The sequence below is a fragment of the Patella vulgata genome, chromosome 4 (genome assembly GCF_932274485.2).
Source record: "Patella vulgata chromosome 4, xgPatVulg1.2, whole genome shotgun sequence".
Lineage (NCBI taxonomy): Eukaryota > Metazoa > Mollusca > Gastropoda > Patellidae > Patella > Patella vulgata.
The window spans coordinates 45,306,728-45,334,125 of NC_065882.2; the positions used below are offsets into that span (position 1 = coordinate 45,306,728).

The 27,398-nt window shown below is 33.2% G+C and overlaps 1 protein-coding gene across 1 annotated transcript; it reads left to right on the forward strand.

Annotated features, from left to right (window-relative positions):
* The first annotated feature begins 3,871 nt into the window (after positions 1-3,871).
* Positions 3,872-25,709, forward strand: LOC126818230 (ubiquitin-conjugating enzyme E2 Q1). Its single transcript, XM_050545530.2, has 12 exons — positions 3,872-4,146; positions 8,929-9,033; positions 12,756-12,869; positions 13,296-13,378; positions 14,239-14,335; positions 17,145-17,229; positions 17,396-17,456; positions 17,666-17,756; positions 19,339-19,446; positions 19,972-20,067; positions 20,790-20,856; positions 21,676-25,709. Exons 1-12 carry the CDS (start codon positions 3,985-3,987, stop codon positions 21,705-21,707), a joined length of 1,101 nt encoding a protein of 366 aa, XP_050401487.1. The 5' UTR covers positions 3,872-3,984; the 3' UTR covers positions 21,708-25,709.
* The last annotated feature ends 1,689 nt before the right edge of the window (positions 25,710-27,398 follow it).

Consider the following 27,398-nt stretch of genomic DNA (forward strand, 5'->3'; position numbering starts at 1 on the left):
GATATAATACAATAAATCTAACCATAACCTCTTATATGTCAATGTGTCAATAAAAAGATTAAAAACATTTATAAGCCCTTATAAGTATGAAATAGATGTAATGACAACATACTAGTGGGTAAGCAATTTCATTCCATCATTATTTCTTATACCTTCAAGTGTTTCCAATCCTCGTATATATTACACATGTCAAGTTATAAATAGAAAAACCTCATCAGACAATAATATTTTTAAAACACTGCTAGGAGCCATGCAGACACTGGTCTTATAACAAACCAAACTGTAATGAGATATTTCTATAGATTACCACATGCTTTCTAATGCTGTATCAGCAGAAAAGTGGGCCTAATGGGGAATTGGCCATAAACACTGCTGCAAATATGATTTAAATGGTAGTGTTTCTATTGACAACACTTTGTATAAGTTCTAATGTACTACTGTGATACGTATTCGACTAAAAGTAAGCTTATATAAAACTAAAATAAAAATATTTATCTACTCCAAAATAAAAACATTATGATGCTATAAAGTACAATATTATTTTATTAAAGAAAAACAGCTGCCCTAGGGATTAAAGAGGAACAAGAATTTAAGAGATCTCTGTTGGTCTGTAAAAATTTAATTTTTTATTAAAAGTGATATCAAAGGGTTTTCAAATCAGATGGCATGCAAAATTTAGTTTTGATTGGTTTACAATATCATAGGATTACATTTAAGTTCTTGCTAAAAGTTCTAAAGCCTCTTTAAGTTAAATAAAGTGACAATTTAATTTTAAAAAACCAAATCAAATAATCTTATTAATCTATTCTATCCATTATGAAGAATATTCCATTACAACAGAATTTTAGCAGACACCATGTTTTTCTTTATTTCTTCTTTTTATCAGATTTAGTAGGTATTTCTCGTTTTACTTCTTCCACATTTTCCGGATGTTGTTCTGAATCCTTGCCTATAAAGTAATTCCACAGTACAGAGAATAACCAGCGTAAACACTTCACACATGATGAGAGAATCAAAAACACAACAATAAATATGACCACAACCAACACGATAGAGGCAAAAAAACTCAGCTCATAACTTTGAGGTACCATGCTGCTAATAAGAGTCACCTCCCTTTACTTTAATGCTGATCACTGATAATTTTTACTATTTATTACTGCTGTAACTAATTTATAGCATCCTTGTCCTCTTGTAATAAGAAGTAGATTTTAACAATTCCTTTTGATGTATGAATATCTTCGGATATTTTAACCAACATCCAGGAAGCAACACCATAGGCTAATGTTGGAATACCTAAAAAATAAAATAACATGATTTTGGCACCTGTATTGATTGAACAATGACGATACAAACCTTTCATTGTTTAAATAATCTGTACTACAGTGCATAATGTAGCTTTTTCTCTGGGTGTAGTATTTAAGGGAAATTTCAATAATATTGTATAAATGTTTCTGTCTATTGTAAAAAAAAAAACAATTGTTGGCCTTCTGATTCTTTATACTTGATCTTCCTTGACAAAACTTTCTGTTGTTTACAAAGTAGAATGCACTCTCACTCTTTCTCTCTGTACATGTACACCCCTTGAACAGGAACTTCATTGCACTAATGAACACTATGTTAGTCATAATGCTCTTGTTTTCATTCAACCTGTTTTACATTCTCAACTAACATCTCTAATCTCGTGCTTTTTCTTACATTTCAAAACAATGGAATTAGAATATCTTATTTCTTACCCAAGTTTAAAAATTTTAACCATGTGAAGAAAGTATCATCGAAAGACAGATCTTCATAAAGTCGCTTTGAACAGTGGTATTTGATAAAAGGAAAACATCCAGTTCTCAATATGTGATAATTCACACCATCTACTTTCCAGTTAAAATGTGAAAATCCAAACTGATCGTTGATGACAGAATGTTGATAAACACTGAATGATGTCCAATGTGGAAGGTGGCGCTGTTTAAGATGACATGTAAGAACTTCAGATGCAAATGGTTTCCTTTTGATACCACTTGATTTAATGATATGCTGTCTAAAAGCCTTTACAAGGTAACCAAGCATTCAAATGATTTAATTGTATGTATGTACAACAGTCAAATTTGATCTTTCACACCAAATTCATCTATAAAACATGATGAAAATCTGTAAAATATAAAAACAAGATTTCAATATGATAATAATTATTCATATGGAATTAACAATGCACCAGTAGTCTATTTGTAATTGTATGCCTACATTATATATTAACAAAACAGAGAATTGTAACAGTTTGGTCACCACTCAGTATCGGCGCCAGCAGCCGGTGGTAGGCAGGGCAAAGCAGGGGCAAAGTCCAAGGTTAAGGGGGAAAAGGCGCGAGCTCTAACTAGGGGTATGGGGGCCTTCTCCAGAATTTTTTGAAAAATTGACTGCCGGAAATGCAATCTGGTAGTATTTCAGGCACTGATCGTTAAGATAAATAGATCTTACCAGATACCGCCTGTCGTCTGACCACTAGTTTATCCGACCAGAGTGAAAAGTGCCAAAGTAGTGAGCCCTTATGGAGGGTATGGGGACCTCTCCAAGAAATTTTTAAAATATAGACAGCCGGAAATGCAGTCTGACAGTATTTAATTAGCGTTATGATTTTAGGTCAGTTCACTGATGTTTTTGTAGTAAAGTATATTCGTATTGTTATTTAATTGCCGTTATGATTTTAGATTTTAGATTAGTTCACCGATGTTTTTGTAATAAAGTATACCTGTATTGTTTGTTAATTGACGTTACGATTTTAATGTTTAGACAACATAATTAATTGACTTGATATGAAATGTGAATATAAACTATTTGATGGATAAATGTCTGTGATAAGATTAGTTCCGGTTTATAATGTATAACATTGTTTATCTTCTTTATGAAAGGGTATTTTACAAATAATATAAGAGATAAGGTGGCTATGAAGACCTGGTTATCCCGAATGTCAGTGACTAGTTTCGTTCGTATTGAACATAGGTCTCATTACACTCGCCCTGTACGTTCAGGAACCGTCCTATTAAATCCTTATCGAAAATAAAATCGCTAAATGGTCATGTGTCAGTCCGCCTGAACAATGTAAATGAAATAGACATCTTCTTAATCTTAGTGATTAGTGGGAAAATATGACCTTGCTTACCTCACTAAAACCAGTATGAGCCATGCGACCGTTTAGCAGTGAAATGTTGCCCAGTAAAATTGACTGGGAAGTGATTTTATTTTCGACAAGGTTTCAATAGGACGGTTCCTGAACGTACAGGGCGAATGTAATGAGACCTACGTTCAGAGCTGAACTATTGCTGAACTTGGCCTAACTAGGCTAACTCATCTATCTATGGCTAACTTGACTTCACTGGCATTGCCATTGCCGATCAGCAGACGAGCAGTGACAGTGAACAATGTCAGAACATATGTGAAGGAACAAACCAAGGGTGAATGTAAATGAGACCTACGTTCAGAGCTAAACTATTGCTGAACTTGGCCTAACTAGGCTAACTCATCTATGGCTAACTTGACTTCATTGACATTGCCATTGCCGATCAGCAGACAAGCAGTACCAGTGCCAGTGAACAATGTCAGAACATATGTGAAGGAACAAGCCAAAAAGTCGGCCAACAGTTCCTAGAAATATATGGATTTTGTTAGAATGCGATTGTAATATATACTGAACAAAAAAAAATACATAAACTAACAATTTCATGTAAAAACTTGGTTAATTTCTCGGATTTGCCGCCATATTAAAGGGCAGATAATTCGTATACGCTTTCTAATTGTGTCTTGAACACTAAGACGTCTGTCTAAAGAAATGTCAATACATACAAAGTACCGTATACACAGGACTACTTATTCCGGAAAAGGCTTGTTGGAGAACGCGCCTGCGCTTTGCAAGATCTGTTGACTGGACTGTTATTTCCTGAATGAAATTAGGGATTTTAGGAATTTTAATGAAGTCCAAAATATAACCCGACCGTGGGAATGGCTTGTTTAGCTAAATTGAAACAGGACATTAAGTTTTTAGAGACCTCTTTTTCCAAAGACCACGAACGTTTTCAAATTCGCTCGGCTTCTGTTGATGAACTGTCATGCAGATTCATTGGAAGAAATGGAGAGAAATACGACATTCATGCCAACATAACGGTAAATAATTAAATGACATCAATAATGCGTCATACATTTTCTCAAATAAAATCTGTATAAAAATTATTGAATGACATTTCATCAAAACACCTATTTACAGATTTTTAAAATAATTTTCCACTGCATGATCTAACTAAACTTTGACAAAATTAAAAGAAAGAAAAGAACTGAAACATAAAGATTTACTGATTTAGGTAAAGAAATAAGATGCTCATTTTTTAGTTCAAGAAGCTCAGGAATAACAAAATTTGGGTTGAAGTGAGTGACTACAAAATCACGTTTTATCTGGCGCTTTGAACAAAAGATGACAAGAAGCTTGACAATCATAAAAATGTACCATTACCATTACCAAACCTCAAGAATAAGTGCACCGGTACTCATTCATGTGCTGCTTCCATAATTGAATGATTTTGTTGTTTACTAGATTATCACTTTCCATGATATTATATATCTGGATAATTCCTGAATGATGTTGTATTAACTAGATTGACACTGTCTAATAGACAAGAGATTTGATCTCAGAAATGGGATGGGTTGAAACAGAATTCCACGGGAAATTGTTTTTTTAGTCACAGTTTTCACCACAAAAAATTAAAGTAGCTAAGTCTTTAACTCAATATCATCAAAAATCTTCGACATTGAAAACACGATTTGTTTGTCGCTTTAAATTTGTGATCTTACCAGGAAAAGATAACCTTCTGATATCCAATATTTAAGACAAAATAAACATTTTACATTTGGTACATGAATCGTGTACCATAATGCGTTTCAGTGCTATTTGTAATAAGGGACTCGAAAAACGAGGCTAGGCATATTCCACAAGTCATGTCAAATGGTGAAGCTATATTCTTATCTGGAGAGCATGCCCAATAAATACTATCGGCGTAGACTGGGAAAACCAGACGCTCGAGATTGAAATTCGATTGAGAATACCGGAGTATTTCGCCGAACCTAACTGATTAGAAATTACAGTAAAAACAGAAACGATTGAATGTAAATCAATTTAAATACATTCATATTACATTATTGTATGCGTTGCGACCCATTTGTGTCAATTTCTAGGTCCCAAATTTAGCGACTTAGCTCCTTTAAGAATATCAATGGACAGTTGTTTATTTATCACTTGTTTACCCATATTGCATGTTATATGTAAACTGTCCAGGACATCATTTTTTCGGCGATATAATAATATATTAATCCATTTTTGTTACCGGTACTTATCATGTTTTACAGTCTAGGTTAGCCAATGAAATGTCTTAATTAAAAGGCTATCTAAGATGTAAGAAATTAAATATATAAAAATGGACATATTCACCTGTATCCCAAATAAACTTTGTTATTGCTTAATTTCATAATATTTCATAATAACAAGTTTTTAATACATTAAAATAATGCCTTTTTTTACGTTTAAAATAAATGAGATTGGTCTGGCTTGTTTGTGCCTTTAAAGAGCATGTATTTGAATTCAAGCCAGTCTATACACTTTACCCCAATAATGTCAATGAAACTCAAATTCATTCATTGAAACATTTTCACTCCAACTCACAAAGATAGGTCTACTCTAAAACGATTTTTGCCATTTATTTAAAACACTCTAAATTTTCTCAAACACTAACCAAGTGTTTATTAGGAGTTTGTAACTGGGTATTTCTCTACATTCCAATTACACAAACTAGCTAGTAGGGTTGTGTACTCATTAACACCTTACTGATTTCTTAATTACCTAGTGTAATAAAATAAAACAATTAACAACAGAATGATTTGTTATATATGAAATCAGCGAGACACAGTAGCTTAGGCTATTAAATTGATCAGAATAAATGCAATAATAGTTTTCTGATTAAAACAAAAAGATGGGTGTGCATTTGGATTGAGGCCACTATGAACATCAGTAAAGCCAATATAAGTAATTACTGATGTCAACTTTTATGAAATGAAACGGTTTCAAGTTATAATCATATAGATTTAATTCATCAACATACAGTATGTCTTATTGGTTATTTAGACATACATTTAGGAAACTCTAGGAGAAATATAGTTATACTGTATTAGTTGCACTGTATTAGACTACGGCTCTCTGGCCTTCATGAACTGCGCGCCATTACTCTTAAGGAAGCTTGACACCATACAATACAAAGCTCTGTGTATTGCGACTGGCGTAGGGCAAGGGACTGGGAGAGAGGCACTACTGCAAGAAGTCAGGGAGTTGCCCCTATCCCTAAGAAGAAAAGAACTAGCGACAAGGTCCTGGGCTAAGATCTCGCAACTGGGCGAAAGATCCCCAACCTTTGTCAGTCTACAAAATACAAGTTATGTGAGAGATCCTAGAAAGAAAAGCTTCGGCCAGGGTATCAGGGAAACAATCAAGGAACTGCGACTGGGGGAGCTTGTGATAAATGAACACGACCCCCCAGCGATCGCCCCTTGGACGCTCCCTATACCGCCGGTTAATCTAGATCTACTACAGAAAACCGACAAGAAAAACAACCCACTGCTGCATGTGCTTTCTCTCTAGAACACCTGGAAGACAACTGGCCGTCTGATGACTGGGACCATGTGTACACGGATGGCTCACGCATTCCTGAAAGGGGCACCAGCTCGTTTGGAATATACCTGCCAAACGGGGAACAGGGAATAAGCAGGAAACTGCCCAATAACTGTTCGGTGTACACTGCAGAGCTTGTGGCCATTCGTGACGCTATATCATGGATTTCCCATCAAAAGACTAGTAAGTTCGTCATTCCAAGCGACTCTCTGAGCAGTCGTGATTTCAATCCAAAATGACAACTCGGACTCGAGACCAAAAGTCATTTTGGAAATCAGGCAGCTGTACCAGAGGGTTTTAGAGAAGGGAAGCAAAGTAGAACTCGTGTGGATTCCATCACATGTCAACATTAGAGGAAACGAGGAGGCAGATCGACTCGCCAATGAAGGTCTCAAGGACACAGCACCACTCCGCACCATAGACTACAGCACCACGGAAATCTACAGTATGGTCAAAAGACAGGTCAATTCAATCTGGGAATTAAATCTCGTTGAACTTGACACATACAGATTCCGGCTGGATGACAAGATCTACACAAAGACAACACTCAATCACCCTAGAAGAGATATTTGTAGACTTATATCGAAGCTAAGGGTGAAAGAGCGGCTGCGAGACTACAAACACCAAGTCATCATCTGTGAGTGCGGAGAAGAATGTACCACCAACCATGTCCTGGTAGACTGCGAGGTATACGAGGAGAGAAGGGAACTAGTGAGAACAATGGAGACCAACAACATACCATTCAACACTAAGAACCTACTCTTCCTGAGACCAAATCTGAAACTGCAAATCTTCGAACAAATCCACGCCCTAATGGACACAGTTGGACTAAGTAGAATAGTGAAGTGAGAGGGGGTCACGGTTAGACGGGCCCGGCATCTAACCACTAAACTACATAGTGGAGTTATACAAAACTGGCAGGATAGTGGAGTAAGGGGGAGTCACGATCAGACGGACTCGGCATCTAAACACTATTCCACCAAAAACAGACACCAAACCTACAGAGTGGGATAGTGGAGTAAGGGGAGGTCACGATAAGATGGGCCTGGCACCTAAACACAAACCCCACAAAGATGACATCTACCAAACTAGCAGGATAGTGGAGAAAGGGGGAGTTACGGTCAGATGAACTCGGCACCTAAACACTATTCCGCAAATAAAACTGATACCAAACCCAGAGAGTGAGATAGTGGAGTAAGGGGAGGCCACGATAAGACGGGCCTGGCACCTAAACACTAAAACGATGACATCTACCAATCCAGAAGCAGACGAGATCATCTACCAAACGATATGTTTTATATTAAATGAAGGGAAGAACTTCCCACTAAACCAAATCCATGGCCTAAGGCCAAATGGAAAGACTGCAAAATCATATTCTAAAAAACAGGAATCAGCTTCGGCTCTCCTATGTCTTGTCTGCGATATCACTTATGTGGAAGCAGACGTTAAACACCAAGAACGAACAAACGAGTTGCACTTGTTTCCAGAGAAATGATTTCTGTAGCTCCATATCCGTATTTATCTCATCAATTCCACCTTTTCATAAAGGATTTTTGGAAATCTACTGGTTATTAGATGTTTTTTCCTTGTTGCAATTTCCATAAACATCTGTCCACATTTCCTCTAAGATAAAATTTTCAATCACAGGGTTGTATTATTGTAATATTAGAATGGTCATTTACTTTTCATATAAGATAAGCTTATTAATATTAGTAAAAAATCATGTTTTATTATGTTATTTTTCTTTTTTCATTAGTTATTAGAATAAAACATGAGTTATAATTATTGAAACAAACCATGATTGATAATGACACACCTTTCGAAAATGGTATAATAATCATAATAACTATTACATCATTGTATCCAACCAATAAGCGTATATATTTTTTATCTACTGTAAAAAAATATGCACATCCATCTACATGATGTGTAGCATGTAGGCCTATGTAATGAAATATGTTTTATATAAACTGTCACTATTTATTTACCACAATAAATTTTTTACTCCTTTTTTTTTACACTTTGTACACCCAGAAAGAGCCCAGTTAGTCATACATTTTTTCCTGAAACTTTTTCATCAAAACGTTTTCATGCCTCTCCAAACTATTTTTTCTGTGTGAAAATTTTCTCAACACTTGTTATCGTCTCTTTGTATAGATTCTACTTATTATACTGTGATGCTGAAAATCAAAATACAGTTAGTCTGTAACTTATTAATATAATTTGTGTTTTTGTAGGAAACTTATCCTCAGACAGCCCCTATATGGTTTAGTGATTCAGAAGATGTGACCTTGACAACTGTAATAGGTAGATTGACAGACAGTCCACCTGAAAATTATAATGTAAGCTTTATTGATCACTTGATTTATGATAAATTTCACAATCATTATACATTCTTTAACCATGTCCTTATTAATCTCATAAAACTTTGTGTTTATATTATTTATTTTGAATTAGCCTTACCGGCTCAAAGGTTTAGCCTGAAACAACATAAACTATCAACCTCCACTCCACATTGGTGGGTTTGGTTTTTTTTTTGCTTAGATAATATGACTTTCGTTAACTGGACTATTATAAATAACTAATTATAACACATGTAGGTTAATTTAAATAAGGCAAAGATTTTGTTTATTTCATTGTAATAGTGAACCTGTTCTTGATACATTAAATATTTCCATACAAGTATAAATATTCTAGTTCTGTGATGTACATTTAGCCTGGGTTAAACACTAACAGGCATATTAAATTTGGTTATAATTTCATTCTATTTTTTCTCTTTTTTTTTACAATGGAAGGAATTCTATCTTACTTTCAAACACAACTTTGTTTCGCCAAGTGACAGTTCTGTGTACATGTATATCAACTAGTAAATCTAATCAGATCCATCTTACATATTATGTGTTTTAAACTAATTAACACAAAACCAAACTTTTATTCCTGTCTGTATTAAGATGCTTAAAGTGCGTGCAGACAGAGTATCCCAATAGAATTTTTGAATGCTTAGACGGCTTAGTCAAACTGTTTATTGAGACATAAGAGACAAGCAGAATTTATTTTACAACTTAATTGATATACATGTCTTTAAATGATACATTGTAAGAATATCTGATTTAAGGGTGTTGAGTACTCTGAAATTCACATTTTAAAGCTAGTTTGTGGACACTCTTACAGGTCACAATTTTTATCCCTAAGATGTCGATTCCTTTCGATATTGGCATGTATGGGACCATAACTTCATGGATTATAGCCCCTGATTGTACGAAAAATCACGTTTTTAGCTTGTGGACACTCTAGAGGTCACAATTTTGATCCGATTTTGATGAAACGTGAAATGCATGTTTATAACCCAAATATCTTGTTTCCTTTCGCTATTCGCGCAGATCGGATCGTAACTTCCTGAATTATGGCCCCTGATTGTACGAAAAATCACGTTTTTAGCTTGTGGTCCCTCAAGAGGTCACAACTTTTATCCGATTTAAAAACATGTTTTAATATATCACCATTAGACTCTAATGATGGTTGAGTTTGAATTTCGTGAAAACTGGACCAAAACTGCCAGACAAATGGCCACCTCTTTTACGCAAATAGTGTAAAATATGGTACATCAAGGTTGTGGACCCTCTAGAGGTCACAATTTTCATCCAATTTTGATGAAACTTGGGATGAATGTTCATATCCCACAGATCTTGGTTCCTTTTGATATTCGCGCATATCGGACCGTAACTTCCTGAATTATGGCCCCTGATTGTACGAAAAATCACGCTTTTAGTTTGTGGGTCCTCTAGAGGTCACAATTTTTATTTGATATAAATAAATGTTTTAGTACATTTGTATATCACTGTTACACCTTAATGATGTTTAAGTTCGAATTTCGTGAAAATCGGACCAAAGCTGTCGGACAAAATGACCGCCCCTTGTACGCAAATAGTGTGAACATCTGGTATATCAAGGTTTGTGGTCCCTATAGAGGTCACAATTTTTATCTGATTTAAGAAAAAACGTGTGAATATATCACAGTTACATACTAATGATGGTTGAGTTCGAATTTCGTGAAAATCAGACAAAAACTGACGGACATAATGGCTGCCCCTTGTGCGCAAATAGTGTAAAAAATATTGTACACGTATATCAAAGTTGTGGACCCTCTAGAGGCCACAGGTTTTATCGGATTTGGATGAAACTTTAAATATATGTTTTTATCATAAAGATCTTGGTTCCTTTTGATAATCACACATATCCGAGGCCCTTTGTACAAATTGGTGTGCATGTAAAAGATCCCTTGGCAGTTGGAATTCGATATAAGAGTAGGCCGTAGCGCCGCTGCCCGGGAAAAATTTCCCTCATAGCACACTGTATGGCGTATGCCCGTCTTCATTAACCCATTTTAGGAGCAAAACAGTAGGATGTTAAACCCCATTTCATTTCATTTCATTTCCATTTGTTTATTGCCTTGATCAGTTAATTAATGTCTAATTAATAATTTAGATAACATTTAAGGCCTAAAGAAAGACCTGCAATAGGCAGAATTAGCTCTTGCATAATGCATGTAGTTTAATCACCAAAAAAATACCAATTATGTTCCAAACTTGGCCCAAGAGCATGATATTAAAGGGTGCTGGTGACAACAAAAGGTTAATTTTCTCAGTTATTAGGCATGAACAATGATATGCAAGTCCAAGAAACTAGAAACCTACTGGTCACTGTTTGGCTATAGAGGGTTGTTCGTCTTGTATCTATGGTAACGTCAAGAAATAATGAGGTTTTTTTTTTTAAATTCTATAAGTTCGTGCTAAATCGATAATCCCTCCCGTAGATTGAAAGAAAAGGTTATTATAAGCAACATTCCGACACTAAAGACATTCAAATATTTAAAATATATCTACTCAAAGTATTTTAAAATCAGTGTTCATTATTTACTTTCAAACAATATTTTGTTATTTTCGGTAAATTCTTTGAGTACGTCGACAACTAATTTTAAAATACAACAATTTGGATGTAAAAAGTAAAATTTTGCTTCAGTGCACTACACTGTTGCACTCAAAATCATTTTATACATTCAAAAATGGTAGTCTTTGACTATCAAAAAAAGAAATCCAACTAAACCTGGGCCCTTATTCACGAAAACTTAAACTAAGTTACAACCGAAATTTTAAGAAATACTGCAACTTCATTGGATATATGCAAATTGATTTTACTGGTCATCCAATCGAATTGCAGTATTTCTTAAAATTTCGATTGTATCTTAGTTTAATTTTTCGTGAATTAGGGCCCAGGATAATTGCACTGTAGAGGGATACTTAATCGGGATACATTGACCAGTGTCAAACTGTTGCTGGAGGCAACCATGATTGTTTACTGCGGATCACATAACTGATGTGTGCGACGTCATAATTTATTCAACGACTGATCTAAGAAACCTTCTCTTTTGCCATAAATATTTTTTTTTCTTTGTGCTTGTATCTCCCACTTTTATACAACAAATGGTAGGAACAAGTTTGCAAAGTCTTAATAGATGGGTGCTGAAAAGTTAGTGTGTATCTTAAGACTACTCAATGCCCTTAAACCTAAAATATAACTTCCCACTTTTTCTTTATTTGACCTAGAAATAATTTGTCAGTTTGATATTTACATGTACTAGGAATATTTAACAGAACACAGTTTTTATAGGACGTTTCGACAAGTATCCTCTTATTTTTAAGCATTGTGCTTGATAAGAGGATACTTGTCGAAACGTTGTGCTTTTAGAATAAAACTAGTGATTGTATCCCATAAAAACTGTGTTCTGTTAATGTGTTGACCGATCGCTAAATACCACTTAAAGATTAGGAATATTTAATTTAATCTCTTTATAATATTATCATTTTGAGTTATTGAGTTATTTAGCCTCATCACTAATACACACATGTATATGATTTTAATATTACAGGGTGATCTTCTTTTGCAATGCTGTGAATAACAAAAAAAACATCTATCTCTTTTATAAATATAAGCATATCTCTCATGCTATATCAATCAGTAATGATTACCGTACTAATAAAAATGACGAAAACATTTATTTATTTAGATTGTGCATCAGGTGAAGAAACTTGTAACTGATCTATGTCAATTACATGAGTTACCTGCCCCAACAATAGATGCAGGTGGAGATGCATCTTGTCAAATGGAAACAAATTCTAAGGTATGACTCTTTAAATCCACATTTAATCATACTAATTGTTGGGATCTGCATACAAGCAACATTCTTGCATAGTGCCTATTGTTTACCTCTCAATAACTTCGCTTACTGTGAACAAATTTTGTTTTGGTTGCCAAATGCCAATCCATTCAAGAATAAGTACGTGGAGGTGTAGGATTCAATAAGTTTTTAAACGGTTATAGTATATTTTATCCATGCAAAGACTGAATGTTTTTGTTTGTTTTTGTATAAGTAAGTAACAATATTACTTATTTAATACTCATACTCAATAATTAAATTCAGCATTATTACTGAATAATATGAGATAAAAGCCTGCCTGTAAAATTCTAGAAAGTGTATTTGCTTTATATAGCTTGTGTACTGTGTGAATATATTAGCACGTAATTGTATATTTTGTTGTTATTTCAGGCAATGGCCAGTAATCAAAATGATAGTTCAGAAGAAGAAGAAGAAGATGAATTCCATTATGATATGGAAGAAGATGCACAAAAGTAATTTATAGAATTTATCCCCAAACTTATAGTTGTTCTTAGGTCACACTGCCAGTTATTTCTAATAGCCATATTATATCTACTGATTAATGCTAAATCTGTCTTATTGCATTCTCTTCTACCAGTTATAAAATAGACTTCAATACCCCAGTATTTATTAATAGTAAGTGTTCAATTTGTAGCTAAGACTTTGTTGAAACCCAGTTTACCAGAATGCACTTTTTGTCTAAAAATTAATTCAACTGAGATGAATAGAGCTCTGCATGTATGTTCTCTCGCTCCATTGCAGTCAGGAGATGGTCAGGACTCGGCTACATTCAGAATCAGATGCATATAGTCTTGACTTAAGCCATCTTATCTCATGGAATGTGATTAATTTCTTTTCCATTACTCTTTACTTTTAAATTGTTCCGTTACTCATTACATGTCCATTACTTTAATCTGTGTATACTGTTTGAATGGCATTTATCGATTAACTATTAGATAATGTATTTATTGCATATGGTTTCATTAAGATATTCAAAGGGTCAGTGTTCTCATAATTAAGTGGTTTCACTAATCTTTTGATTGTACATAGTATATATTTCGTTCTTTCTGTCCGTATCAGTATTATGCTTGAAAATGACAATAGAATCATTGTTGAAACTTAGCTCTGATTAAATTGTTTATCCATAGAACTCTTGTGTTTTATCTTAATGTGTAATGATTACCTTTCATTACCATCACACACAGCCATCACCCAGACCTGGTGTAAAATGTACTTAAAAATATTTGTTCTCCCAAAGACCTGGAATGCTAATTGCTTTTATTACACATGCTAAATACCATGATAATAAAATATGAATATTTTATTGTTTCAGTGATCAGAAAGCTAAAGATGATGATAAAGATATAGAACTAGGTAATTTAGCAGTACTTGAAAGATTAAAACAGAATCAACGTTTATCATATCTAAAGGTTTGGTCATTTGTATTATCAATTTAATTTATTCTTAAATATTAAAGATGGGTTCCCAGAAAAGTATTTATCAGGTGGTTATTTCCAATAAAAGTATGGTAATTTTGGTATATATGGAAAGTAGAGATATCTAATCTTACTAGAAAAACACTCATGGAGCGTATACAGGACAAAAATGTAAGGGTTCCCCTAATCAACAGCCCGACGATTAGGAATTTCTGCACGCGTGATGTCAAAGGTCACACGTGAACATTGACCGCTTGATGTACAGGTTGATAAACTTTATGAAGAGATAAAAATGACAGAAAAAGACACGGGTAGTGGATAATCCAAGAATTTAATTAGGATTCGATATGACAAATTAATTAGTTTGAATATGTTTTTAGTCCATATATACCATTAAATCACCCAGTTTGTACGCGGGAACCCATCTTTAATTACTGTAAAACAAGAAATTAATTTATCATGAAATTAATATACCTGTAAGGGTGTTAACATGACAAATATGGAAAGTTACATGTATGTGACCAACTGAGTTAGGGTATAACTATGGTACTCATTACCTTATTTGGTTATGTTACAGAAGACAAATATGTATTGAAATTAATGCTAGTGGTGTCATTTAAAGTATTTATTTCTTCTTTAACTCTTAACTGACCCAAGGCGACTTTTGTCGACACCTATAACGTTACCGTTAAGTACCCACGGCGACTTTTGTCGACAAAACTGGTTAGCCGAATGCAACGTTCCTAGCGTAATGAGAGTTATTTCCCTTATGAACAGACGACTTTATCTCATTTGTTTACTTCCTGTTTGACATTTTGACAGTTAAAAATCTCACTGTTTCTCCTTGAAAAATTATAATAAAACGGTGATATGTCTAGACCTATTCGGCAACGTTCACCTAATGACGGATTACCATCCTTATTGAATGACAGTGATTCAGATTTTATCTGTAGTGTAGATTTTTTACAGTTTTGCGTTAGGCCTAGAACGTGATAGAAGTAGGCTTAGTTAATCAACAAATTTCTATTACGGTACTTAAATAAGCTTAAATTAAAAGAGATTCATGATGAATAATTTTTAGTTCACAACAGCCGAACAAAAAAAAAAAAAAATAGAAATAACCATTATATACATGGATTTTGCATGAAATGTCTAAATTAATTTTTGTATTAATTTATATTTATGAAAATGGCATTAAATTTAGATTATTTCATCCATTTACATTAAGGGTCTATCTACAGTTGTTTATTAATGATATGACTTTAAAATGCATATCTATATTTTAATACTATTGACCATTATGACGTGGGTTTTTATGACGTTATGACGTCAAACCTCTGGGTCGTTTTAAGAGTTAATTAAACATGCATTATGCAAGAGCAAAATCTGCTTATTACAAGTCTTTCTTTAGGCCTGAAATGTTATCAATTAGACATTAATTAACTTATCAAAACCATAATAAACTCTTGATGTCAAGGCTAGCCTTCGATGTTGGCTGGATTAGATTCCTATATGCCGCTTAACAGCCATTGATAATTAAATCAAAACAGTGGATAATCGAGATTATGCTGTTTACATTAATGATTTTAGTAACATTCAATGTGATGACCGAGACTAAGCGAAAATTTCACCCGCTTCGTTCTCGGCTCATAGTGGATTTGATGACCGAGACTATGCGAAAATTTCACCCGCTTCGTTCTCGGCTCATAGTTGTCGCCCCCCGTCGGTCCGTACGTCTGTCCGGCGTCCACAATTGCTTGTGGACGCACTAGAGGCCAAAGTTAATATCCGATTGACCGTAAATTTATACACAGTGTTTAAGGTCTTGAGACGAAGAAGCCTATTGATTTTCAGCAATTTCCGATAATTACTGCCAGAGTTATGGCCCTTGATCACTTCAAAAAATCTTGTGGACGCTCTAGAAGCCAAATTTAATATCCGATTGACCTTAAATTTATACACAGTATTTAAGGTCTTGCGACAAAAAAGCCTATTGATTTTCAACGATTTCCTATAATTACTGTCAGAGTTATGGCCCTTGATCACTTCAAAAAATCTTGTGGACGCTCTAGAAGCCAAAGTTAATATCCGATTGACCTTAAATTTATACACAGTGTTTAAGGTCATGAGATGAAGAAGCCTATTGATTTTCAACGATTTCCGATTATTACTGCCAGAGTTATGGCCCTTGATCACTTTGAAAAATCTTGTGGACGCTCTAGAGGCCAAAGTTAATATCCGATTGACCATGTTTAAGGTCATGAGATGAAGAAGCCTATTGATTTTCAGCGATTTCTGATAATTACTGCCAGAGTTATGGCCCTTGATTTTCAACAATTTCCGCTCTAAAGCTTAAAGGCTAAAGTTATCATCCGAGTGACTTCAGATTGATACACAGAGTTTAAGATCTTGAGACGAACAAGTATATTGATTTTCAATGAATTTTTATGACTTGAACAAATCCATGATATTAAAAGTTTTGTATACAGAACGTTAGCATGGGGCAGAACTTTATAAAAACCAAACAAATTCTAATGGTTTTCTGATAATTACTTCATGAGTTGTTGCTCTTAATCAGATTTTAGTGTATTATAAATGATTCATTACCGAAAAAAGTAAGAATATTCGTATGTTTCGTTGCCTGGCAACCTATCTTTAACTATTATAGCGAGAACTGCCATCACTTTATCTTATCTCCCATAATGTATCTTTAATGGTTGGATGTCAGTGGAAATTTTTATGTTAATGGTATTTCTTTTATTTGTGGCATCTCAATTTTAAAATACAATATTTTTATTTCTAGGGCTCAGTATCTGGATCAGTACAAGCAACTGACCGTCTTATGAAAGAATTACGTGATATATATAGGTCTGCCAGCTTTAAAAATGGTGAGTTTTATCCCTTTTATATTTATCTTGATGAAAGTTTTGGAAGAAAGTAAGAATAGAAACATTATTAGTAATATTACAGAGTAACATGACAAGGTAGAAATCTTATAAAGTTATAAACAAGAATGCATTAATGAATAATTAATGAATAATTATTTTATTACAGAGATATATACTGTAGATCTAGTCAATGATAGTCTTTATGAATGGAATGTGCGATTAAAAAAGTAAGTTTTTTGTATTTGGTGTTGAAGGGAGTAGTGGTGTGGGCTGGCAACAGCATTGCTAACAAGGAAGGAAAGTGTGATGTTAAAGATGAAAATAAAAACACATAATTTTTAGTTACTAAACCCCCTTCCTTATTGTTATTTTAAAAAGTAAGAGCATCAGTTCTGTTGAAAAGATTAATGTAATTGTATTATTTTCTGTATTATAGGGTGGATCAAGACAGTGCTTTATTTACAGATTTACAAACATTTAAAGAAAAAGAAGGCAGAGATTTTATATTGTTAAATTTTACATATAAGGTAAATAAACCTTATATAGGTAATAATTGTTTGGATAAGATGACACCCCAGAGTGGGAAATTTTTGTACAGTATTAATTGGAGACATTGTCATTAATAACATATAATATGATATTAATTGGCTCAAAAATTTGTCATGAAGCCAGAAAAATCTCAACAACCAATATGGAAACATTAGTTCATATTCAGCACATATCTTTTCAGTCAAAAGAAAAGAATCAAGCGATGGATGATTAGGAGATAAACACTTCCTGTTACGTATTTATCTGGGGTTTATTGTCCATTTAACCATGCTTAAATTATCCATTAGAACATGAGACGCGATAAATACGTAACAGGAACGTGTTTATCGATATTGTAGCTCAAATATTTGGAGATTTTCTTCAGACCTATTTAGGAAACATTTTTACACCCATTTTAAAAAGTCGTTATTTGGCCACGCTTGCGTTCATTTTTCAAAATATTTTCAATAGATTTAGACCGCCCCATGCTTCCTGCAAATTTAAAATGTTTGATTCTCGAATTGCTGGTAAATGAATTATGAAAGAAAATGGTATTCGGGTATTGACAGCAAAAAATATTTTTGACGTTTGAAGATTTTAAAAAAAACAGGAAATTAGTATTACTGTGGTATTTCGACACCAGTATCAGCGTGATTGAAATAATTCCGCCCTGCTAGCTGAGACTAAAAGAGGAGTAACTCTTGACAACAAAGATGACTTCGCTTAGGGAGTTTTATGTAAGTTTTCAGCCTTTATTATTTTATTTTGCAGACTGTTATCACAATGTTGTAGCTAGTTCTTCTTCACACAATTGCAGTTCATACTTATATCGTCAAAAATACCATATAAACCATGACAGTGATGTCTAGCCTAAGATGCTAGTGGGTTGCTATGTAGCTGTTCTGACGTGTGGGATCAACAAATGACAATTTTGGCATAAATGATAATGATTAGGCCTATATTTCAGCTGTATATGCAGCTTCCTCATTGTATTTTCAATCGATTTCTTGTGACTAATGACTTTTTATTAGGTAGATCATGCTAGTCAGATTTTGAAAGCATGATTTTAAAAAAAAAATCCACCTGATTAAGTAAGAATTGGTGAGTGAAGTTAGCCTACCAAAAAAGAAAACATAGGCCTACTGACACTTTCACCGCCTAGTTACGAATATATTTGGATACCTGAAAATGGTTTTAATTAATTTATGACTGATTTTCTACTGTTTTATGTATTTCAGAAATGTGATTTCATAAAAGATGATGTTTGAAAATGGTGTGATAGTCATGTGTGCAGAATCCCTTGAAGATATTTGCCAATAAAGATTTGAGTTGAGGAAGTTCATTGAGTACAAAAATGAAAAAAAGTACACTGTTATATTTATACGCAGTAATTCGCCTTGATAATTTAGAGGGGGTTTATTGTCCATTCTACCACACTTTTCGACCGATAAGAATCGAGGAAATTTCTAATTTGTGCTACAATTTAGTATTGGAGTCTACAAGGAGAATTTCACATCTACATTTTATGTATTTTAACATGTGTTGTATAGTCTAGTTAAGATATTCTCCATTTTTATTCAGGATTCTTTTCCATTTGATCCACCATTTGTACGAGTAGTTCATCCCATATTAACAGGAGGTTATGTGTTAGGAGGAGGTGCAATTTGTATGGAATTACTCACAAAACAGGTATAATTATTGCCAAACAATCTATACATCAAAACAGGTATTATGACAATAAAATAACAAAACAGGTATATTGTGATCCAAATATCTATACAGCAAAACAGATCTTATGACAATAAAATATATTCAACAAATTGGGTATTGGGACAATAAAATATATATAACAAATTGGATATTGTGACTTAAGCAAATATACAACAATAAAGAAATACACAACAAAACAGGTATTTTAACAATAGTCACAATTGATTACCAATATTACAGTATCAGGGTGAACTAAGTTGTTTGGATTGCACAAACAAATTGTATGTAGTAATCGGTATTTGTATCTTAAGATCCTTTTGCCATTTAAAGTTTTTGAATAGTACATGGAAATGTCACTCTCCTGGAAATATCCTCCCTATAGCAATGTGCAAATACAATTCAATATGTTAGTTTCAAACAGCATGAAGTATTGTGTTGACAAGATTTTAAACCCCATTCCTTTCCTTCTTGTATTAACTAACCTGTGATATTTATGTTTTCAAGGGTTGGTCTAGTGCCTACAGTTTAGAATCCGTCATTTTACAAATATCAGCTACATTAGTTAAAGGCAAAGCAAGAATACAGTTTGGTGCATCTAAGGTATAGTGTGTTTAATGTAATATTTATGTTTAATGTTTTTATACTAAGATTAAAGCAGCTGATTATGTCTATTAGAATGTGCTTTCATTATGACAATCACCAGCTTATATATTTGAATATCAGTACATATTTAATTGGCCTACTGCAATCTGATTGATCAAATCTGTGAAACATAGTGAATGAATTTAAATGAAACTTAAAATCTACTTTATTGATATTTTATTATCCTACTAGAATTTGTTTTTTTGATTCTTTAAAATTTTGTAACTTTATTTATAAATGCAAAATATATATTAATTTGGTATTGCATTCTAAATAATGATTGATAGCAGGCAGTATCTACCCTAACATTTATTCCCTTCTGTGCATAATTTATAAACATACAGCAGTCTGATCGGATGATCATTAAAAATCCAATAATTATACTAATTTTGATAAAACTTTATATAAATTTTCATTGATCAGTGACATTAAATATTAATCCCATCTGTGCCTACTGCAATTAGCCTACTGCAATATGATGTGGGAATAGGCTGGTATTTTTATGAATGATGGAATCCTCATATCATTACCATCAATCCGCGTTAATTACCCTACTTAAATCTAATTGTGGGTGCATTCAATGCTACTAATCCTTCCTGTGAAAGTCCAATTTACTAAAAAATATAATGGTTGAGAACCAGCTAACTCATTATTGTATTCTAATTTCTCTGTTTTTACAGAGTCAGTACAGCTTAGCTAGAGCACAGCAGTCTTTCAAATCACTTGTACAGATTCATGAAAAAAATGGTGAGTTAATGATTTATTATTTTCTTTAAAAATTGAAATTGTGCATGGTATAAATCCATGGTGAGTTTAAAACTTGGTCTCTTTGGTCTGTCACCAAATCAATTGTGGTTTTATCCCCACGATTGTACATCACAAAAATGAAAGAGAAGCATTGAATGAATGCTAAAGTCCATTTGTCACAGTCTGTGGCTGAATGGGACACAGGGTTAAAAAAAATGAAAACACAGTTACATACAAGTTCAACCATAAACAACAAATTCTGTGCAGTTCTGAAAATGTTTACCTGTGAGTGTTGTGAAATATCTTTTAAAGGCCAATATTCTGGAATCACCGTATAAAAAATATATATCTTTGGCAAATTATGTATTTTCAACTTCTTGTCTTAAAATGATGGTTTTCGATCTTGGATAATACTTATCAAGGTCTGTTCAAATAAAATTACTTGGCATCAAAGGTGCGAGCCTTGAAGGTACAGATTTAGATATTTTCAACTCTTTTTTTTCTGTAAAGCTCCTTGACAATAGATTACAACCAAAATTAATAGATATATTGTCTGAGTGGTGGTAGTTAAGATCTCTTCAAATAAAGTTACTTGATCCCAAAATTGAGGTACTTTGAAAGGGCAGGATTTAGATATTTTTAACATTTTTTCACTAAATCACTTTCAATTTCAACCAGAATTGATTGCTTGACTTAATTCTTATATATCTGATGTCCTATCTGAAATAAGGGGCATATGTGATATTGTGTATTTTGTAGCTAGAGCTCCTCACATGTTTTTATTCAATTTTTAACTGAATAATTTGATTTTGATTACAGGCTGGTTTACTCCCCCTAAAGAAGATGGATAAAAATATATATATATATATATATATATATATATATATATATATATATATATATATATATAAACAGTCATCCATGATCTTCTTGTGTCTGTGTAAACTAACATTAAAACTTAAACCTGTAAGCATTTGTAGATATATTATATACAACTGTGGAAGGAACCGTGTGACAGCAGTCTGGAACAAACCATATGTGAATGAATCTACAAGTCCAACTTACTTATATTGTGAACGTTTCAACGTTTCATTGATAACTTACTTCGGTCAACTGTCGTCTTTATTAAGAGGCTCGTGAAGGAGGATATGGTTTGAATTATTATGAAGTGCAACAATATGAACCTAAATAAGGATAAAGATGCACAACCTACCCTATGTGAAATTTTCCGTCAATGTGCATAAGTTAATTTGTATATAGAAACCAAAATGACAAAATGAAGATGTATATATGAAACAATATTGTATTCATGGCTCTGTGTGTGACATGTTTATTTGGACTATGCACCTTTAAACTGCAGCCATTCTCATGTTATGTTTATGATGTAATATTAGTAATTATTATTATGTTTTGTCCTAGTTGCTTTTTATTGGTTACTTGTTTGGCTAGTCTTTATGTAGTGCACACAATACTTCAGCTATTTGTTACTTTAATTATTTCACCAGTTTATGCTTTCATAACCATACCATGGAAGGGTGGGGGTGGAGGGATAAATTTAATAAAGCAGCATCTCTGACAACATTAATTTATTTAGTTACACCAAGGCTTCGCTATTATTCTGATCATTTTTTACACAAAGGATTAACTCTGTTCAAATGTGTGATCCTTACTATCTATATGGTGATGTCCTTTAATTTTTCCAAAAATGTCCAATATTTAAACCTTATTTATGATAACCAACCATGTCCAGTCTTTGCATGGAGTTAAAATATGACATATTATGGCCATCTACAAACTTCTTTGAGCAGCATTTAGCAACTGACACACCTATTAAATACAAAAACATAATATGGAACACAATTACTATTTTAATTAAAGGACAATATTGGTGTCAGTCATTGTCACATATGTGATAGAACTGGTTAAACGCGTTCCAAATATAATAACACAAGAGATCATTGCAATGATAGATGCGTTATGAAACTTTCAAGAAAGGGAAGTGATGAACACAAAAGGAAACCATGGGTTATCCTTCTATATAACTGACTGAAGTGACGAGTGATAACCGATACATGGGTGAATTTCTGCTCACTAATAATTTCTTCAAAGTCCAAAAGTTCTTATGTGAGGCTGTGAGAGGATATCTGATAATTCAAAAAAGTAATTGAATGTCTCTAGATAAGGGAAAACGGGAAAAATAGAAATACTCTTAGTGTACATTCCCTTGTTTTTGTTCATTCTATACTTAATAAAAAAAATGGTAATGCATGGACTTTTTTCTATTTTTCTCATTTTCTTTTATCTAGTGATAGTCAATTATTTGTTTGAATTGTCAGATATCCTCCCAGTCTCATATAACAACTTTTGGTCTTCGAAGGAATTATTAGTGAACGGAAATTTGCCTGTGTATCTGTTATCACTCATCACTCCAGTTAGTTATATAGAAGGTTATATAGAAGGATGACTTGTGTTTTCCTTTTGCGTTTGTCACTTCCCTTTCTTGAAAACTTCATAACGCATCTATCGTGGCAATGATCTCTGTTAAAATTGTATTTGGAACTTGTTTAACCAATTCTATCACATATGTGATAATGACTGACACCAATATTGTCCTTTAAAGAGACATTTATTAAATCTTACAAACCTTCATATTTCCTGAAATAATGTTCGTTTACAGTAAGTGACAATATTCATGGTCTTGTTGGTGAATACTGCATGTACCAGAGTCTCCAAATTAAATTGCATATTCAGCATTGAGTATGGTTATATACTAATTAATAACTGGACTTAACATAGGAGAATGTATGGATTGATATGCCCCACACTTTTGATTAGATTAAAGATTCTGTAAAGGTCCCTTGAATGCAGTAAACATTATTTATACCTCTATTTGATCTCATTATGGATATCATTCAACTGTTATCATTTTACCATGGCCATTCTGTAATCAGTAATTGATTGCAATTGGATAAAAGCCAGTTACATGTTCTATAAAGCACTCACATACTGAAGGAGAATTTAGTCTTTTAATAGAGTATGGATATGTTTGATTTATGCTAATATGAACTGAATCCTGATTCCTTTCTAATGCAACTGCTCCAAATTTATTTTTCATGTCTCATCCAGTTCCCAACTTTTTCACTGTATGAATATAAACAATGATATTGAACTTGAAGATTTGAACACTGTAAAATACTAATTAAAAGAATCCAAGTTCAGAAACACCCTTAGGCCTATAAAGTAGTATTTCTAATTGGATAAAAATTAAACATGGCCAAAAAAGTTTTATATCCCAGAAAAATAAATGTTTACAGCATTTTTATAGTGATACAGTTCTGTGTTATGGACATGACATCATTTGCAATAATATTGTATCAAACCTGTTGCATGTGATGGCCTTAGATTACCAGGAAAACAATCCATGACTGATAATTAATGTGTCGCCATACATTTAGGACTGTGAAGTACAATTATATAAAGTTAAAGTTTTCTTGTAAAATGAAGATTAAATGATATCCGCAATAATTATTTCAAACTTAACACATTTAGTTTGAAAAAATTACCAGTCCCAAATCCTGCATTTAAACACATAACACTGTTGTTGATAGCTGCATATACATGTAACAATGCAACTTGCCATTCTCCTTTTATTATATATTTGACTAATTTCAAAAGTTGAAGTGACAAATAATTAAAATTGTTTGAATGGCATTTAGTAATTGAACTGGAAATACACAGGTCACAATTCTATGGAATACAACCTTTGGTTTTTGTCAGTGCTTAGTAATAATCAGTAATTGTTTTCTGTAGAATTGTGAGGTGTGTATTCCCAAATATTATAATTGTAAAATAAAACAACACAGAGCTGTATTTATTTATTATGATCATGAATAATGGATATCTTGTGAAATTTGCTAAAAATTATGCAAATTTTTCATCATTATGAGTCAACAGTCACTTCGATTATTGATATGACGACATAATTCCAAGATGGAAGTGATGACATCATGCTCGGGGATTGGCCTTTTGAAAAATGTTACCTTATTGCTTTCATGCCGACAATCTTTATCCAACGTCTATTAATCCCTATATTTAGTTGATATTCTATTCAATTTGTTTTAAAAATCAAACAGATTTCAATTTTTATTTTGCTGTCTTTTGAAAGATAATCATAATCATTTTATTAAATATTAAAAACTAATTAACTTAAATTTATCTGTGGTGTGTATTTATTGAAATTAGGAAAGATAATTCATATGATCTATTGATTTCATTCATTCCATAGCTTTTAATGAATGCCATCAAGATCATTTTGCCATAATGAAGGATATAAAATCAAAGTTAATTATTCTATTTGTTTTGACTGTTATAAAGTGATGTATATGTATATTATTAATTTGATCTTGCTGGCCTATCAGCCTTCTTAAATCTATATACTTAAAGCTGATTTCATAGACTTAAATCACAAGTTCAATAAAGGATTTGCACATGCCAGTAAACAGGTAAAAAGACAGCAGGTTGCAACTGTGTGAACTCTCCAAAGTAAAAACATTGCTGTGGCCAACAGCTAAAATAGGTGACAATAAATGTTTTTGTGTGTGAAGTTAGCACATACTCTCCACAAAATGCAATGTCACTTCTAATACAGATTTTTCCTCTTGAAACAATGTACAAACCTTTTTAACTTAGATTAACAGGATATGAAAATCTGCTCTTTGTGTATTGTAGCCCAATCTTCTTGTAGTGGTTTTATTACAACTTATTATATCATCAGGGTTACGTTATTGTGATGAAGGCTTAATTAACCAGTACCATGGTGTTTCAACACAAATAAATCATATTTTTAAAGTTTATATTGGTTCTCTTTTTTTTTCTTTTTTTTTTTTGTGAGTGGACTTGTATATATATATATGGGATCTGGAACATGCATATGGGATCTGGAACATACAATCTGGAAATTTGTCAGATTCAGTTAATAATTAGCTGACACATTTCAATCTAAGTTCTCAAGAACTTTTTTTTTTTAGTTATTCATGAGGTTAAGATCTTTACTATACATCGTCTCTAGTTAGTTTTATATCAAACAAATAGATCTCTTTTTATTAAACGGATAAAGAATCAGTGGGGCGCCCACTGAGGTATCATTGTTAAACTGATACCCTTCACTTTTACTAATGAAAAGTTTTGCCTTTTCTTCATTATTCTAAACTGATGTTTAGTGTGTATAGAAAATGAAGACTAATTTATACAGTGTGTGTAAAAGATGCCACTTCTAGTGTAAAAGTGTGACTAATTATAAAATCCATCAGTACAGTATACACAAACCCAACCATTAGCGGGGGGTGGGGTGTGGATGGCCGAATGGTTAGCATGTGCGCACTGGGCTGTATAATACAGTCTGTCATTGAGTCAACTGGCCCGGTTTCGATTTCCCAGTTGTACGCGACAAGGAGTAGGGTCGCCTTTCCAACCTCGTTGGTTTTCTCCAATTCATCCGGTTTCCCCCCACTGCTAAAGACCCCTACGCGCAAGCGAATTATTGAAATAAAATTGAACCATGTGTTTTCCCGAAATGACCTAGTTTGTGTTGAATGGACGTTAAACCCCATTTCTCTCTCTCTCTCCCAACCATTAGTGGTGTACATCATTCAATAGTTAGGGTTTTAGTAAAATAACACCTAATTAAAGGCTACTGTCAAATTTAAGGGACTAGTTAACATATTGTTTAAAAAATGACCACTTAGATCTGTTTGCGATAGATGTTTTCATCTGTAAAATTTATTTTATCACAAGTGGATGATGAAATGAGGTTTAAAGCCCCACTTTTCTGTTCCAACCAGGCTAATGAAGAAGGCCATACACCATGCTGTGTGCTATGAGGGAATTTTGCCCAGGCAGCAATTGAATTCCAACTGTTCAGGGTTCTTTTACAAGTACTCCACGGTGTACACTGGATCTCGTTTTCCGTACCATCCAAATTACTGGACTGTTCCTTAATCAGGCTCTCCATCCTGCACCACTGACAAGGGGAAACCACACAAGAATCACAAACCCAGATCAAACTTGGGACATATGTGTATGTAAAGGTGCACACTGACTTAATATCCATGGATTCTTAAAGTTGACCTAATCTGGCTACTGGTGCTTATTTCAGTGAGGCTATCTCTGTTAATTAGGACCTGATTTGGATAAAAGTTTGTCTCAAATTACCTTCATGAAAAAATCATGCATATGTGTCAAATTAATGTGCTCTATAGTCTTATTCTTAGAAAAAAATATTTTTCTCCTAAACAAAAACCCAAGCTAACAGTGAGGTTGATGTTCCCTGCCTTAATCCCAAAATAAATAGACAACAGTCTTTAATATTAATTACTTGAGACGTTTAACTTCTTACAAAGCATCGCACAATCAAATTACTTACCATTCTGCTTAACCTGAACTCATAATGCTCATTATTGAACTTAATCAAGGTATTGATTAAACCCTTCACTAAAGATTCATCACTCAATCTCAACTACAATCAAATAATGATCATCAAACTT